Raw genomic sequence first — 16495 nt, forward strand, 5'->3', positions numbered from 1 at the left:
CCGTTCGTCTTCACAAATCTCAAATCGATTGGTTGCCCTCAAAGCTTCTGTCCCGTTGTAGACGCATCACTTTGTTCACCCTTACTCAACATCGTTTCCCCTTCATCGTGCGACGAAGGCAAATGGCGATTGAGATTGTCGGTCACAAATGTTAATTCAAGCATCGTCGACAGCGTCCTAAGTCGCAGATGGCTCGTCAACTCCAGAGCCTGAGCTGCCGCCGTTTGTTTCCTTACGCCTCGAGAGATCAGCGAGCAAAGCGCCAACATCAATTCCTGACGTCGTTCCTAGCACCATTTGACTGATCGTCTGGCAGCCCATCGTGATCGCCTGAAGGTCCTTTAATCTGTTCGCCTCCAAACTTGATCGCCACATCTCTCTTTCTGCCTCTCGATCCCTCCTTCCGAGCTCCTCGCGCTGCGCCTGCCTGACGATCTCCTCTTCTCGCTCCTTTCTGGCGCGCTCCTCCCGCTCTGCCACCCTGCGGATTTCCTCCTGCCGCTCCTGCCGCTCTCGCTCGAGCTTTTCGCGCTCAAATTGGATGCGCAGCTGCTCGCGCTTGGTGCTCTCCTCTTCGATCATGAGCTGCAATCGAAGGCGTCGTTCTTCCGGGTCTTCGTCGGTTTGTGACGAGGCGTTTGCCGTGGCGTGGCCAGCTGTCGGCGTTTTTGTCTGTGTCGCAGCGCTAGCCGAGACGCTTGCTGCATGCTGCTGAGAGGTTCTTGTGGGTTGTTGAGTCGAGGAACCAATACGAGGGACAGGTATGTCGCTCCGGCGAGGTGAGAGACTTCTTCGAACGTCATTCAAGTACGATCTTGTGCGATCTGCTCGATCGCGTGCGCTAGCCACGGCGTCACTGTCACGAGAGTTGCTGGCTTGATCAAAGTACGAAGCGGTGTAAGGCTCCTCACGATGGCCGCGCCACCCGTGGCGATCACGCAATCTGTGATGGAGCGCTGTGACCCTGTCCCGTCTTTCGTCAGACGACGCATTGTCGCGACGACTCATGCGATGGTCTTGGCGATCCGTGTTGTTCCGAGCAGAATCGTTGACGTTGACGCGAGTGCCTACCAGCGGGGTGGATGTGTGAGCGGACGCTGAAGGCACACCCTGCGAGTCTGCAGGCACCGAACTTGAGCGACTCAGAATAAGTTCGTGATATCGTTCGAACCATGGATGCAGCTTAGCGATCCTTCGACGTTGTCGCCAGTCCTGAGGAAGAGCAAAGACCGTGTCTAGTCAGCAGCGCTTCAAAGCGATATCGCCACAGGTCGCCGTATCCACTTACCTGGTGATCTGGCGTCATGTCCCTGAATAGCATGGATGCAGAGGCGGAAAGATACTTGATTTCGTTCCGGTACCTGTCCTGGATCGATGAGAGCTTGTTTCGGACTCGCTGTTGTCCATTTGGGGCGTTCTCGTTCGGGAAAACCTTTCGATAAAGATCCGTATAAGTGGCGCCTTGGGTGCCGTGCACGAAAGGTCGATCGCCATGCACCAGGTTGCCTTGCAGCGGCTTGTCTTGGTGAAGAACTTCGACGAGCCGCTGAACATCTGCATCTGTCCAACGAAATTCCCAGCGATTGGGTTCAGAACTGGGAGGGACAACTGTCTGATGTGATGCACTGCCTGACGTGACTGCATCCTGAGCACTAGCGCCTGCAAGGCCGGCAGGTGTGCGCGGCGAGGGTGGATCCGGACGTCGTCGGAATGGACTAGTTGCCGTGTTAGACATTGTTGTCAGACCGCGGGATGCGCTCAGATGTGATAGATTGCGAAGTCCACGATGCGTTTTGACCTGTATGCACAGGATTAGGCGGCATGCAGAGGTGGTTGGGCGGTGGGAGGGTTGGACCCTGATGAACGGTTTGGCGGTGCGGAGCTGGAAACACGCGGGGCGCAAAGTGCGCAGCTCGACTCAGCCTTCCAAAATCTCGGGAAATCGCAGAAATCCGAGATTTTTTTCGTTTTGCATTTTTCCTGGAGAAAGGAGGACAAGATCTTCTATCTCGACATCCTTCATCCTCGCTCTGCCTACCACACCACCGACCTGACGTCGGCGCCATTCACGATGCCGAAGACATTCACATCACCGCACAAGAAGCTGGGATCCGCCTCCAGCGCCCCTCCCTCCGGCAGCAAACTGAAGAAGAGCAAAGCGCCATCACCGCCACCACAACTCTCAGCAGAAAGCGCGAGTGATGACGATGACGATCACGACGACGACGAAGAAGCAGACAGCTCGGAAGACGACGGCGAAGCAGAACGTTCGAGTGGAAGCGGCAGTGGAAGCGGCAGTGGAAGCGCCGATCAGGACAGTAACGACGACGAGGACGACACATCATCCGACAAGGAAGCAGCGCCATCAGCAGGCGAGGAAGAAGACGAGAAGAAGGGAGCCACAATCGCCGAAGACGGCAAGAAGGTCACGTTCGCCGACCTAGGTGTCATTCCTCAACTGATCGAAGCATGTACCAACATGGGCTTCAAACATCCCACTCCCATTCAAGTCAAGGCGATTCCCGAAGCGTTGCAAGCCCACGACGTCATTGGTCTCGCTCAGACCGGTTCAGGAAAGACGGCAGCATTCACCATTCCCATCCTTCAGGCGCTGTGGGACAACCCAAAGCCCTTCTTCGCATGCGTTCTCGCGCCAACACGTGAGCTGGCTTACCAGATCTCGCAGCAGGTAGAAGCTCTCGGCTCGACCATTGGCGTGCGCTCGGCCACCATCGTCGGTGGTATGGACATGATGTCGCAGTCCATCGCGCTGTCGAAGCGTCCACATGTTATTGTTGCCACACCCGGTCGTCTGCAGGACCATCTCGAGAACACAAAAGGATTCAGCTTGCGTGGACTGCAGTACCTCGTCATGGACGAAGCCGACCGACTGCTCGACATGGACTTTGGACCCATCATCGACAAGCTTTTGCAGTCCATCCCGCGCGAAAGGAGGACGATGCTGTTCAGTGCCACCATGACCACCAAGGTCGCCAAGCTGCAGCGCGCGTCGTTGAAGAACCCGGTCCGTGTCGAGGTTGACACCAAGTACACCACCGTATCGACACTCAAGCAGCACTACCTCTTCATGCCCTTCGCCCACAAAGACACCTACCTCGTCCACCTCGCCAACGAGCAGGCAGGACACTCGATCATCGTCTTTACACGGACAGTGCACGACTCGCAGCGTCTCTCCATCCTCTTGCGACTGCTTGGCTTCCCTGCTATTCCGCTGCACGGCCAGCTCAGCCAACAAGCTCGTCTTGGCGCGCTCAACAAGTTCAAGACCGGTGGTCGCTCCATTCTTGTCGCAACCGATGTAGCTTCTCGAGGTCTTGATATTCCGGCAGTCGACCTGGTCGTCAACTACGACATCCCCACCAACTCGAAAGACTACATCCACCGTGTCGGTCGTACCGCCCGTGCTGGTCGCTCTGGTCGCTCCGTCACTCTCGTCACGCAATACGACGTCGAGCTGCTGCAGCGCATCGAGACCGTCATCGGGCTCAAAATGACCGAGTTCCCCGGCGGCAACGACAAAGAAGCGGTGATGCTGCTCAGTGAGAGGGTCGCCGAGGCGCATCGTGCTGCCGTGAGGGAGCTCAAGGACAAGGGCGTCGGAAGTGCAGGTGGTTCCGGAAAGAGGAAAAGGAAGATGGATGGAAGGTATGGCGACGACATGGACCGAGACGATGACCAGGTTCAAGCCGGGTTGCCCGTGTCAGGGAACGGGAGACATCAGAACCAGAACCGAAAGAAGGGTCGTCGCTGAGCGGCCGGCCTCAAAATGTACTTGTACTTGTAGTCATTCTTTGCAATCGCATCCAGCCTCCATCGGCGGCTTGACATTCCACTTTCCAATGACAGCGAGGTGTGAGCCTGACTGAGCCATGTCAATAGATGCTCGAGCATCATGTCTAGAAGTGAAGGGGTTCAACCTCGGAACTCGGCGGCTTGGCCATGCGCCTCCACAGCTTAAATTTTGCTGTCCAGCAAAAAGCAAAACTTGTGACGCTCTTTCCCTTCTTCTCGTCCTTCACCGTTGCATTTGCTTTCGCAACAGACGACTCTCAGCATCCATGTCATCATGAACGACCCTTTTTCGTTTAGACCATAGCCGTGCGTTGATCCTGTACAATCAGCGCCCACCGCAACCATGCCGTCCGCCTCGACAGCACTCTGCATGCAATGCACAGCGCAGCCGGCAAAATACACCTGCCCATCATGCAAAGCTCAAACGTGCTCGTTGGCGTGTTCGAAGGCGCACAAAGATGCTGACACCGCTGCGGAAGGTGTCCTTTGCTCTGCAGCCCCCACTGCTTCCAGCACGGCTTCTTCGACAGCGTCTTCCTCCACAGCCGGCCCATCCTCGCTCTCGGCATCGACCAGCACGCAGCCAAGCACCAACTTTGTTCCATTGACACAGTACACAGAGTCGCACATGATGCAGGACTTCCTCTTTCTCTCGTCGATCTCCCGCACAGCGAGCGAGACAGGCCGTCGGATCGTCTCGATGAACCTCCTTCCCCCTGCCAATCCGACCGACAACTCCAACAACAAGCATCAGAACCACCTCGGCAGCAACACGAGGATGACGAACCAGCAACGTCAGCGCGAGCAGCTATTGAAGCAATTGCACTACCGCAAGTTCCGTGTCATGGTGCTGCCGGACGGGATGGCGAGGCGTAAGCTGAACCAGTCGCACTTCATGCCCAAGGAGAAGCGGTTCGGGTTGACGGTCGAGGTCAAGTTCCCGTCTCACACTCAGTCGAATGGAGCGACAAGCGGAGAGGAGAAGGGCAAGGCGAAGGAGAGCTGGCTGCTGCACAAGCAAGATTCGAATCGAAGCGTCGAGAATGTCATCCTGGGCGAGCTGCAACATCGAAGTTTCCCGAACAAGAAAGAACTTTCCCGCCTCAAGTCTCAAATGCCCTCCTCTTCGACAGCTTCGAAGACGTGGATCATCTCGTCCGCCGTCATCCTTGATCTCGGCCTCCCACTCCCATATTCAACCACCCAACTTCGCAAAGACGAGAAGGTTGACAGCGAGAGAGTGGTTCTGCACTCGTTTCCCATAGACTGGGCGTTGACGGTACCCGCGTACTCAGCCAGGCTGACGAACGAGAGCACCACACGATACCTCGACTGGTGGACACGCAAACGCAAGTGGGAGGAGGCCAATCCTGAGTTGGCGGAGCATCAGAAGCAGGAAGGTCAAGAAGGGACGCGAAACTGGACGGGAAAGACGGATGAGTTACCGAGGGGACATGGAGGTGATGATGGATGGGGCGCGAAGAGGGGACGAGGGCAACGAGGAGGATGGCAGAATGGTCACAACGGATCTAGGAGAGATTCTGGCTGGCAAGGCCACGGGGATGTGAGGGCAGAAGCGAACCCGGCGGAGCTGAACGCAGACGCACCTCAGACCGAGACCAACAACGCAGCTTCGTCTACGCCGTCATCTTTCGCCGAGCAACAGCCCATCGAATCAGCAGCGGGACCTTCGCAAGGCATCATCTCGAACAGCCTCCTCTCGCTTCTCAGCCAGCGACTCGGCCGCAGCGCCCAGCCTACCGACTCAGGTCCGTCGGCTCAGCCCCAGACTACACTCGCGGAACCGACCTCTCCGCCGTCGCCACCGCCAGCATCAGCTACGGCAGAGGAGACCACCGCACAATCCATCCTCGCGCACCTCACCAATCCATCGCACACCACCCTCGCATGGCTCCTCCAGACCCTGCCGGAGGGGTACAGCGTTGTGGAGTTCCCCGAGCTGCGCGTCATCGCTGCAGACCAGCTGGCCACTTCAGAGATCGTACCGCTTGTAGGAGAGGGCGTGACCGCTGACGACGAGCCGAAAGCCGCCGTCGAGGAGAAGTCGACCGTAAAGCAGGAGGCCAAGGAGGTGTCGACGGTCACCATACTCCCCGCATCAGGCGCACTCGGCTCACTGGGCGGCCTATTGGCGGGCTACGAGAGCGATTCCGAAGACGGCGATGACACCGATGCGCAGCCCGCACCAACCGAAGTGGTGCAAGACGAGGGAGACACGCAGGCGGCATCGCTCGCATCGCTTGCCCAGCAGCACGGGTTTCATAGCTCCAATTCCACCTGATCTGCACCTTTAACATGCACACGCTCGGGCAGCTCAGCCACGCACCTCTCGAACGTGTCTGAGAAAGAACAAAACGAATTTCATGGAGAGGTCTTGCACGTTCTCGCTTGATGTACAACAACAATGTCAAGTGTCTAGTCACCGTCGCCACTTGCTGATCGCCTGGGCTCGTGGGACGATCTACTTGGTGTCATCGTCTGTATCTTGACCTTTGTGAACCGGCTTGCTAGTACTGGGTGCATTCTCGATCTTTTCGGTGAGACCCTTCTTCTTCTTGGGCTTGGGAGGGTCGCTCAGGTAGAAAGAGGCGGTGTTGTCAGTGGCGTTGAAGTGAGCGCCTTCGAGATCCACCTTTGGATCGCCAAGGAACTGTTGCAGGAGGTCCATGTATTGATCCACCAGCATTCGACCGTCGGGCTCCATGGTCTGGTAGCCTTTGTCTCGGCTGCTTCCCTCGTTGAGGAAGACATAGATGCTGTGCTTGTCGCGCGAACCTTGCTTGATATGCATCGGGCCCAAGTCCCAGCTTTCGAAGTAGTGGATCTTGTCGCAGGTCTTGGAGGGGTCAAAGCGTTGCTCGCTCTGCTCGGTCGCTGGGTCTTCTTCTTCAACTTCGTCAGGGTAAGAGACAAAGAAGGTGCTCGAGTCCGGACCAGGCTCGTAGTGCGCACTTTCAACTTTGACCGTCGGATCGTTTCGATACTCCTGCAGCTTTTCGATGAACTGCTCGAGATGCGTCACCACGTCCTCACTCGATGATATGGTTGCTGGGACGACGCCGTTGACGAAGATCGTCGGCTTGCCGGGCTCGTAATGAGCGAGTTCGATCTTGACCTTTGAATCGCTTGCGTAGGCACGCATCTTGTCAAGGAACTGATCGATCGAGGCGCGGCCGTCGTCAACAAAGTCTCGTTGACCGCGAGGGATTGACATGGTGGTGACGCCCGCACGCTCCGTGCAGCCCGAACATCCGTCTTTATGCTGCAACACACAGCTCTCTTCGCCGCTCGAGGGAACATCGTCTGTGGGCTCTGTTTCCCTATTGGGCTCGGCAGGGCTAACGGCCATCTTGGTGGGCTTTCGGATACCTAGATACGTCGGCATAGCCACTGCGTGTGTAGGATCTCTGAGGATTAGCGTAACCAAATCAGGATCGGCCTCGTAGTGTGCGCTGAGGAGGACCGTAGTGGGACTGCGTTCGTATTCACGCAGGAGCTCGATGAATTGAACCAGCAGGTTCCGGTCATCACCAGTGGCTGACTGCTTGCCTCGAAGCAGACCCACATTGTAGAGGATGATCTGCGGGGTCACATAATATCGTTCTGCTGTCGTTGGTTCCGGCGCTCCGTCGTCGCTGCTTGAGATAGATGAGGACACCTTGGAGTTGTCAACAGCCTCCGCGACGACATCAGTGATAAAGATCGTTGGCTTGCATGGCTCAAAGTGAGCGCTCACCACCTTGATGCCGGGCTTGCTTGCAAATTCTTGGAGCTTGTCTGCGAGTTGCTCGATCGCCTTGCGGCCGTCGTCGATGTACGTACGCTGACCTCCGGCGACTGCCAGGTTGAAGATGGTGATGCCGGCATAGTCAAACCAGTCGTCTTCAAGTTCGGTCTGGGTCGACATCATGTGTTGGATCGCAAGAGATGATGGAGAGCGCACGTCGGTCGCTGATGGTGCAGTCGCTCGCTTGTCAGGAAATGATGGAGGTGGATCGACTGCGCGCGCTTTGACTCACTTGAATCGGTCACACTCAAACGCGGTCCCACCAAAGCGTTCACTTGCGGAAACTGCTGCGCAGGATGCGCTTTTCATTGCATATAAGGTCACAAGTCTTTCTGCATGTGCGACAATCTACTTAGTGACATCATCCTGGGTTCCGTCGTTGTAACCCGGCTTGCTTGCGTTAAGGACGGTCTCGGTCTGCTCGTACCGATCCGCCTTCTTCTTGTTGGACGCAGAAGGGTCGCCGATGAAGAAGGTTGCGTCATTGTGGCCGGGTCGATAGTGAGCGCCTTCGAGGCTCACATTGGGGTCGCTGAGGAATTTTCGCAACAGGTCGACATACTGGTCCACCAGCATGCGACCGTCGCTCTTGACCGTCTCGTAGCCTTTGCGCTTGCCCTCGTTAAAGATGTAGATGTTGTTGTCGTCAAAGAAGCCTTGTCTGTGTCGAAGCGGGGTCGCTTCTCTGCTTTCAAAGTAGTGGATCTTTTCGCAACGCTTGGAGGGGTCGAAAACCTGCTCGACCGGATCCTCGTTCTTCTGCGCTACTTCGCGAGCCCCAAGGTACGGATATTCGACTTCGACATCGGTAGGATCAGAGATGAAGAAGGTCGCAGTATCATTTTCATAGTGCGCGCTCTCGAGCTCCACGTCTGAATTGTTGCCGTAGTCTCGAAGCATGTCGATGTATTGCTCCAGGACCTCGCGACCATCGTTCTGGTCGGATTGCTGACCGCTAGTTCTCGCCATGTTGAAGACGTAGACACCAGCAACATCCACGACTTGCTCCCCTCGTGACGTCGTGATTGAGTTGGCGTGCTTGACCGATGACAGGGACGGCGAGATCCTGGACGCTTCTTCAAGGTCGGTGACTATGATCGTCGGCATTCCTCGCTCATAGTGAGCGGTTTCGATCCTCGTCCTCGGATCGTTCTTGTAGTCTCGCAGCTTGTCGATGAACTGAGCCAGAGAGGTGCGACCGTCGTCGATGTAGCATCGTTGGCCATAAGGAACGGTCAAGACGGTGATGCCCGCACGATCGAAGCACTGTGATTCCTCGGAAGGAGTCGACATTTTGCTCGAGTCTACTCTACGAGAAAGAGCTGAGGTTGATTCTCTGATGGTTCGCTGAGTTGTGGTGCGGTTGCTCCAGAGGAATCGCTCGAGCGGTCTCCCCAGGCTCAGGGCTTCAAATGAAATGATCATGCGGTTGAGCCTTCGCATCGATCAGTGAACCCACCATTGCTTGTTGAAGTCACGGCGCGAGCCCCACATTCAATGCGCATTTGACGGAACCCGCGGCGGGTCTTTTGGCAGCCTTCGTATGATTGGTCTTGGACAGGTCGTTGTGCAGGATGTGATGGAGCGAAAATGGGACAGCCCTCGATGAATATCGATCCTCATCGCCGGCCTTTGGAAGCATTCTCGCACGCACCGTGTTGATCTCTCACACATGACCACCTCGACTGTGATGCCGTGCTTTGACCGTGACAAACACGACCCGGGTATGATTGCGATGACTGACTGAAGACCACTCTTGCAGCTCTGCAGCGAATCTACTGGACCTTCTTCTCGTTGATAGGCCAGACTCCGCTCTTGAGGAGGATGACAGACTCTACCTCCACGGTTTTGACACGGATTCAGACGAATTCGGCTCGTACCAATACGTCTGAGCACCCGTGTAGATACGCTCGAAGCTCGATCATGATTGACAAATATGACGTTCTCCAACAACCTCCTCACAACCGCGCTTTTGGACGTGACCGCATCCCAGCGCACCGCGAATTTCCAGTTCCGCTTCTCTTCTCCGCATGCGAACCCTTTCCAGAATCTGCACGGACCCTTCTATCCCTTCACCACTTCCACACTTCCTTCTTGCCCTCTACCACCATCTTTTCACCCACCACCGCCGAGCTCGCGACGATGGACCGTCTGCTCAACGTGCAAACGGCGCTCTCGCTCGGCTACGTCGGGTCTATGGTCGGCGCAGCCCACCTCTCCTCCCTCCGTCTCCTGCCAGCCAACTCCAGCACAAAAACCCGCCTGACGTACCTTTGGCTCGCCTTCGACTGCATCTGTCACCTTTGCCTCGAGGGTCCATGGCTCTATCTTTCCACACAGGGTCGATCGCCCAATGCCAGCCCATCGTTCTTCGGCTATCTCTGGCGAGAGTATGCGGCAGCGGACGCACGATGGGGTACGGGAGACGCAACGTTGGCCTCAATGGAATTTGTCACTGTGCTGCTTGCTGGGCCGCTCGCGGGGTACTGCGCGTGGTTGCTGGCGAGAGGCGATCGGGCGTACCATTTCTGGGCGGTCGTGCTGAGTACAGGCGAGCTGTACGGCGGGTGGATGACGTTTGCACCCGAATGGCTGACCGGATCTAAAGGACTGGAGACGGGGAACTGGTTGTTGCTCTGGGTATATCTGGTGTTCATGAACGTCGTGTGGGTGGCGATCCCACTGTGGTTGATGGTGGACAGCTACGTGGTGATAGCGCAGAGCTTGCGCGAGGCAAAAGTCAAGGACACAACCGTGGCACCCACTCGACCGCCACCGACGCCGACCAAACGAAGACCAGCGGTGACCAAACGCCCACCGACCGTGGCGAGCAACGTCACCTCAGCACGCGGCATCTCTGGCTCCGCCTACCTAATTCTTCTGGCAGTGGTATTTCTGCACCTCATGCCGACCACCTCCGCCTCATCCGTCCCACTTTCAGCACCAACAGCGACGTACGACCCAGACGCGACAACCACACTCTACCCGACCACCGACACGTCGATCCTCACCACGCTGCGCAACCTCATCGTCCCGCTGCTCTTACCGCTCTCGCTCGTCGCGTTCACTTTTGCAATGGGCGCGATCCAGGTCGCCGACAAGGCGCTGCGCAAGGTGCGCAAATCCAACCGCACACGTCGACGAAAGCTCCTCGCCTCGCTCAACGTCGACGAGAAGACCAATGGGTGTCGGACGATCATCGGCTTCTTCCATCCGTACTGCAATGCGGGCGGTGGCGGAGAGCGGGTGCTCTACGAAGCCATCTCCTACCATCTCTCTCGCAATGAGGAGACGATCGTAGTAGTGTACACGGGCGACTTTCCCTCCGCTACCAAGGAGGCCATCCTCGACAAAGCCTCGTCGCGATTCGGCATCACTCTTCCCGCGCACCGCATCGCTATGCTGCCCCTGACCCGGCGGTGGATGGTAGAAGACACGGCTTGGACGTCCTTTACGCTCCTCGGTCAGTCGTACGGATCCATATGGTGTGCTTTCGAGGCGCTCTCTGCCCTGATCCCGGATGTGTGGGTGGACACGATGGGGTATGCGTTCACCTACCCGGTGTGTCGGCTCTTCGCGTGGAACCTGCCGGTGGGAGCGTACGTGCACTACCCGGTCATCTCGACGGACATGCTGCGCCGCGTGAGCAAGCGCCAGGCGGGGCATACGAACGATGCCGCTACCGCATCGTCCCTTCTACGGAGCAGCGTCAAGTTGGCATACTATCGATTGTTCGCGCGAGTATACGCGTGGGCGTTGCGCCGAGCGGATGTCGTCGTGGGCAACGGCAGTTGGACGACGGCACATCTGAGACAGTTGATGGGGAGGAAGGTGGAAAAGGTGTACCCGCCGTGCGATACGGGCGAGATGGCCTCCTTCCCACTGCACAATCGCGACCGTGTGGTGGTGAGCCTGGCGCAGTTCAGACCGGAGAAGGAACACCCTACTCAGCTCTATGTGCTGAGCGAGCTGGTCAAGTCGCACCCACAGCTGTTCACGGGCGAGGGTGGGGTGAAGCTCGTCATGATGGGTAGCAGTCGCAACGCCGCCGATGAGAAACGCATTTCGTTGCTCCGCAGTCTTTGCACCCAACTTGGGCTGGACGAGCATGTGGAGCTGGTGGTCAACGCGGATTTCTCCGCTGTGCTCGCGCGGTTGAAGACGGCCAGTGTCGGGATCAGTACCATGAAGGACGAGCATTTCGGGATCAATGTGGTCGAGTTCATGGCTGCTGGGTTGGTGACGGTGAGTCATCGAAGCGCCGGGCCCTGGTTGGATATTGCCCAGCCGAGTGGAAACTATCCGACGTCGGCGGGCGAGGGAATTGACGGAAAGAAGGATCAGGTCGTCGGGTTTCATGCACAGAGCGTCGAGGAGTTCGCAAAGGTGTTGGTGCAGGTGTTTGAGATGCAGGAGAACCAGCCGGAGGAGGTGGAGAGAATGAGGCGGGCGGCGAGAGCGAGGGCACAGGAGGTGTTTGGCAGGGAGGCGTTTGTGCGCGCGTGGGAGGAGAGGCTGTGGAGCAAGTTGGAAGGACGGTTGCAGGAAACAGGGGAGGGCAAGGACGAGAAGAAGGTGCAGTAGACTCGCGGCAGAGCTGCAAGAGTGGTCTTCAGCCAGTCATCGCAATCATACCCGGGTCGTGTTTGTCACGGTCAAAGCACGGCATCACAGTTGAAGTAGTCATGTGTGAGAGATCAACACGATGCGTGCAAGAATGCTTCGTATTTACATCGATGAAAGGAAGCGGCGTAGGCATGCGCAATGACTAGTAGAACTGATACTCGTACGGATCGCCGAAACCATAGCCGTACACATCGTCGTCTGAGTCGCCCATCCCATAACCACCGAAGCCATGACCGTAGCCATAACGATGGAAGAAGTCGTCGTCGTCGTCATCCAGTTGACCCCAGTTCTCAGCATACCTTTCCAATGCCCATCGCATAGACTCGAGCGCCCTACGTCGCATCAGATCTCCTTCGTCTCTAGCAGCCTCGCCCCCCTCAAGCTCGCCAAAGATCTCGTTGTAATGCAGCGTGCAAAGGCCAAACCGAGGTTCCGAGTCCGGAATTGTGGACTCATCCGTGTTCTCTTTCACCTGTTCGTATGACAGGTCTGAGTTCGAGGGAATTTTGCCAATCTGTTGCTGATCTGCGATGACGCAACATCGCGGGCAACCGGTGCATTGCGTAATTGGGAGCATTCGGTGCTGGTGGCTGAATTCAGCCTCTTGACATCCGTGCCAAATTTTCTTGTATGACTCGACGTCAACGACTGTTTCGCCACGCTTGAGCTGGTAGCCGGCAATCGGAATGACGGGAATGCAGACGCCGATGGCTTGCTGGACTGCGCGACGCGTTTTCAAGGTGCACTTCCGTACCAGGAGGGTTTTGAGCTTCGTATCCGGACCAATTGAGGAGAAGAAGATCGCGAGTGCTTCTTTGACGGGCAAGCTGAGAGGACCGATAGTCCCAGAAGCAGACAAGGTCAGACTCGTTAGGTTTGGCAGCTTTGCAAGCAGCTCGGCAGTCGATTCGTCGAATTTGAACCCGTTAAGCTCCAAGGTTGTCAGGCGCGAGAGCCAAGCTTTGTTGCGATCGTCGTAGGCAACGACTTGTCCCAGGTTCGGCACTGGGAAGTCGTAGTCTTCATACATGCCGGGTCCGTCCTCCTCATCTTCTGAGAACCCAAGACCAATGCAGTCTGTGTCACACTTACAGTGCGAAGGCTCGAGCAGTCGAAGGACTTGGACTGCAAAAGCCATCATGACTGCAGGGAAGGAAATGGTCACGCCTTCGAGTCTGTGGTCCGCAGGGGGCAGAGACTGGTGAGCCCGCTTGATCGCCTTCGCCACGTTGACCACCTGTTCGAAGTCTTCGTAATCGCAGTCGAGATCCTCGGAAACGTGAAACTCCCTGACGTGCTGAGCGTAATCTGGATGGTCTCTGAAGGTGCTCGGCAGGCGCTTACCGGCGGCGGTGTTCGTCCATTTGATCACACGGTAAAGATGAGGAATGACCAATGCGTTTATCCTCGTATTGAGAGTTAGGAGGTCGCCTACAGGGTCGGTGATCTCCTCGTATTCGTAGTCCTCCGCGCCATGTCGCGCTGCCTCGAGAGCGTACGAGACGATTTGTGATTGTATCTCGGTCGGCAGAAGCAGAATTGGGAAGCACTTGGCTGCACGCTTCTTTGGTTCCTTCTTCTGCGCCTGTTGGCGTTTGCCGGACTTGTTGCGTCTCCTCTTTCCCATTATGTCTAGGCAATAAAGGCTAGACGGCTAGCCAAGACGGGATCGAGAGGCTGCAGAGCTCGGTCGTGCCGATGGGAAGATGATGGCAAGTAGACAGGCTCGAGAACACACGCAGACAAACATTATATACAGCTTTCCCATCGAGGCAGCTCGGGCCTCGAGATGAGGTGGGTTGGAAAGGCTGAGTTGAGCTGTAACAATAGAAAAGGCACGCGTGTGGACAAAATGGGAGTGTGAGTCTGCGCAGCGCCAGGCAAAAAAGTGTTACTTTGCCAGTCTCAGGTGCAGCTGCCTCGAAAAAGGCTCGCATCACGTGAATTCGCGACGCGCATGGCCTAAAGTCACACTGGAATTGTGCTTTGGAAATAGAGTCCAACACTTTGGCCATTCTCACCCAAGTCCACCTTTCCCTCCCACTCCATTCACCAATCTCGTCTATCGCCGTCACACCACACTCACAATCGCCAACATGTCCCGACAACGGACCACATCAGGGGCCATGCCCACCACGCCTCTGCGTCGCATCTCGCGCGGCTCTCTCAACGCCCTCTCGCACTCGGCATCCAAACAGCTCTCTGCCGGCGCGACACCTCTCTCGTTCTTGCAAGGTGCCATGACCGACCTCGCCGAGGAAGTAGGCGTCCTGCAGCTCAATCTCGAGAATATCGAGGCTGTCCACGAAAGCCTGCACAGCTTCAACGAGAACTTTGCCATGTACATCTACGGACTCAAGATGAACGCCTACTGCGTCGAGTGGCCCGAAGCACCGCTGCACGACAACTTCGAGCGAGCCGAGAAGAGGATCGCGCAGCAGGCTCAGCAATACGCAGCTCAGCACAACCTCGATCTCGCCATCGGCTCGCAACCTTATATGCAACATCAACAGCAGCAGCAGCAGATGTACAACCCAGCAGCAGATCAGACCTACGTCACAACGGACGACGAGAGCATCTACCGCAACGACGCACCCATCGCAGCTCCCGCCAAGCCTGCGCTCAAGTCGGCGCTCAAGAAGCCATCCAACGCAGCAGCCACTGCACCTGCCAAGAAGCCAGCGACGACAGCCGCCGCATCAGCAGCGGGAGCAGCGGCGCCAAAGATGACACTCGCACAGAAGAAGAAGCGCGAAGCCTACACCGACGAGATCATTCAGACTCTGCCACTCGAGTACCGTGGCGGAGGCAACGACCCCAAGCAAAACCAAGTCGCCAAGCACGTCTGCATGGCTCTCCTTGCTGCGGGCGGCAAGGGTCTCAAAGTCGAGGCCATTCCCAAGAGCACCGAGATGACGCAAGCCAAGATCCAGAAGACGCTTATTGCGCTAGTGGCCGCCAAGCAGGTGATCAAGGCGAGCAACAATGTAAGTTCAAGCGCGTTACGCAGACGGATGCCAGAAGGCAGCGGTACTGATACGATTTCGCTCTTCACCACACTTGCGGCGACCATTGTTTGTCGACACAGGGTATCGTCTACAGCCTCGACCCGGCGCGACACCCAACGTTGCCCTGATCTGCGAATGCATTGCCTACGCTCGCTGTCACTTTGGCTACGATCCGGAACCTCGACGCGAGCGACGATCTTTCGACCTTGCGCCTCGCTCCTTCTCGAATCCTTTGTATACTTTCTCGCGCTATCGCTCCGTGTACTTGTATCTGCCTTTCCTCCTATTTTGATCTCGACTATGCCTGAATTGACTTCCACCGCGCGACTTCCATCGGACCGAACGACTCCTAGTCTCGCGCACGGCAGGCGCCCGTTCCAGACGACTCGACCTGACCTTGCGCACCGCCTTCCTCCATCGTCACTGGCACTCCGTCTCCCGCTCAGACCTTGCTCTTGGCCTTCTCCTGCTTCTCTTCTCGGATGCCCTCCAACCTCTGCTTCCTCTTCTTGTCCTCCTCGATGGCCTCCTTGGTCAACTTTCCATCGGGATCGTCGGCGACCTTGGCCATCTCATCGAAATCGAGGTCCTCGGTCTTGGTCTTGAAGCGCTGTGCCTGGTGGTGATCGAGCTGCAGCTCCTTGTCTTTAACGAGATGTTTGCCGAGGAAGAAGACGGCGAGACTGATGATGGCGCCCGTGAAGAGGAAGAGCGGGGTGATCTCGGGTCGGTTGAAGACTTCTTTGAGCTGCGACGGGCGAGATGGCAAGCACAGGATGAAAGGAGAAGTCAGTACGATGGAACACGAGGGGTCAGCGGAAGAACGGACACTAACACCACCGGCTTTGGCTCGCGATTGGTCGTCTTTGCGGATGGAGGACGTGGTGAAGCATCGCGATGGCTGGATGCGAGGGGGGAGGCGTGGTGTTGCGAGCATCCTTGGACCGAGTCCAAGATGGCGCATTGGCGAGGAGAATGTTGGAACAGGTCGCATGCTTGCTTCGACGGCGTGTGTATCCGGTGGTGGTGGTGGCAGTGAGAGAGGAGGATGTGCGTCGTCCAAGCGCCTGCATCTTCTTCAATCCACACTCTTGCACCGGCAAAACCATCTGCAACGGTCTGTCACTGGTCGTCCACTCACCATCCGCGTTGAACATGGCCCAATGACTTCATCGAGCGTGCGCCTGGACCCTGCATCCGACCACTCACGCCGAAATTTCTCAGAAATGTCAGATCGCTC

The 16495-nt window shown here is 56.9% G+C and overlaps 9 protein-coding genes across 9 annotated transcripts; 4 read left to right on the forward strand and 5 right to left on the reverse strand.

Annotated features, from left to right (window-relative positions):
• Positions 1-177: 177 nt before the first annotated feature.
• Positions 178-1735, reverse strand: PSEUBRA_001859 (uncharacterized protein; the record flags this gene model as incomplete). The annotated part of the gene is made up of 2 exons (XM_059464724.1): positions 178-1212; positions 1289-1735. The coding sequence occupies 2 exons, from the start codon at positions 1733-1735 to the stop codon at positions 178-180; spliced, it is 1482 nt and encodes a 493-aa protein (XP_059321206.1).
• A 336-nt stretch (positions 1736-2071) lies between these two features.
• Positions 2072-3772, forward strand: PSEUBRA_001860 (Helicase, C-terminal; the record flags this gene model as incomplete). Its single annotated transcript, XM_016435076.1, has 1 exon — positions 2072-3772. One exon carries the CDS (start codon positions 2072-2074, stop codon positions 3770-3772), a length of 1701 nt encoding a protein of 566 aa, XP_016293434.1.
• A 669-nt stretch (positions 3773-4441) lies between these two features.
• PSEUBRA_001861 (uncharacterized protein) lies at positions 4442-6115 on the forward strand (the record flags this gene model as incomplete). Its single annotated transcript, XM_059464725.1, has 1 exon — positions 4442-6115. The coding sequence occupies one exon, from the start codon at positions 4442-4444 to the stop codon at positions 6113-6115; it is 1674 nt and encodes a 557-aa protein (XP_059320789.1).
• Positions 6116-6295: 180 nt separating this feature from the next.
• Positions 6296-7744, reverse strand: PSEUBRA_001862 (uncharacterized protein; the record flags this gene model as incomplete). Its single annotated transcript, XM_016435098.2, has 1 exon — positions 6296-7744. One exon carries the CDS (start codon positions 7742-7744, stop codon positions 6296-6298), a length of 1449 nt encoding a protein of 482 aa, XP_016293436.2.
• Positions 7745-7969: 225 nt separating this feature from the next.
• Positions 7970-8914, reverse strand: PSEUBRA_001863 (uncharacterized protein; the record flags this gene model as incomplete). Its single annotated transcript, XM_016435096.1, has 1 exon — positions 7970-8914. The coding sequence occupies one exon, from the start codon at positions 8912-8914 to the stop codon at positions 7970-7972; it is 945 nt and encodes a 314-aa protein (XP_016293437.1).
• Positions 8915-9763: 849 nt separating this feature from the next.
• PSEUBRA_001864 (Glycosyl transferase, family 1) lies at positions 9764-12205 on the forward strand (the record flags this gene model as incomplete). Its single annotated transcript, XM_016435066.1, has 1 exon — positions 9764-12205. One exon carries the CDS (start codon positions 9764-9766, stop codon positions 12203-12205), a length of 2442 nt encoding a protein of 813 aa, XP_016293438.1.
• A 184-nt stretch (positions 12206-12389) lies between these two features.
• PSEUBRA_001865 (uncharacterized protein) lies at positions 12390-13874 on the reverse strand (the record flags this gene model as incomplete). Its single annotated transcript, XM_059464726.1, has 1 exon — positions 12390-13874. The coding sequence occupies one exon, from the start codon at positions 13872-13874 to the stop codon at positions 12390-12392; it is 1485 nt and encodes a 494-aa protein (XP_059321207.1).
• A 469-nt stretch (positions 13875-14343) lies between these two features.
• PSEUBRA_001866 (DASH complex subunit Dam1) lies at positions 14344-15383 on the forward strand (the record flags this gene model as incomplete). Its single annotated transcript, XM_016435070.1, has 2 exons — positions 14344-15234; positions 15336-15383. The coding sequence occupies 2 exons, from the start codon at positions 14344-14346 to the stop codon at positions 15381-15383; spliced, it is 939 nt and encodes a 312-aa protein (XP_016293439.1).
• Positions 15384-15697: 314 nt separating this feature from the next.
• Positions 15698-16192, reverse strand: PSEUBRA_001867 (NADH-ubiquinone reductase complex 1 MLRQ subunit; the record flags this gene model as incomplete). Its single annotated transcript, XM_059464727.1, has 2 exons — positions 15698-16003; positions 16091-16192. 2 exons carry the CDS (start codon positions 16190-16192, stop codon positions 15698-15700), a joined length of 408 nt encoding a protein of 135 aa, XP_059320790.1.
• Between the last annotated feature and the right edge of the window lie 303 nt (positions 16193-16495).

Source organism: Kalmanozyma brasiliensis (genome assembly GCF_000497045.1).
Source record: "Kalmanozyma brasiliensis GHG001 unplaced genomic scaffold PSEUBRA_SCAF16, whole genome shotgun sequence".
Classification (NCBI taxonomy): domain Eukaryota; kingdom Fungi; phylum Basidiomycota; class Ustilaginomycetes; order Ustilaginales; genus Kalmanozyma; species Kalmanozyma brasiliensis.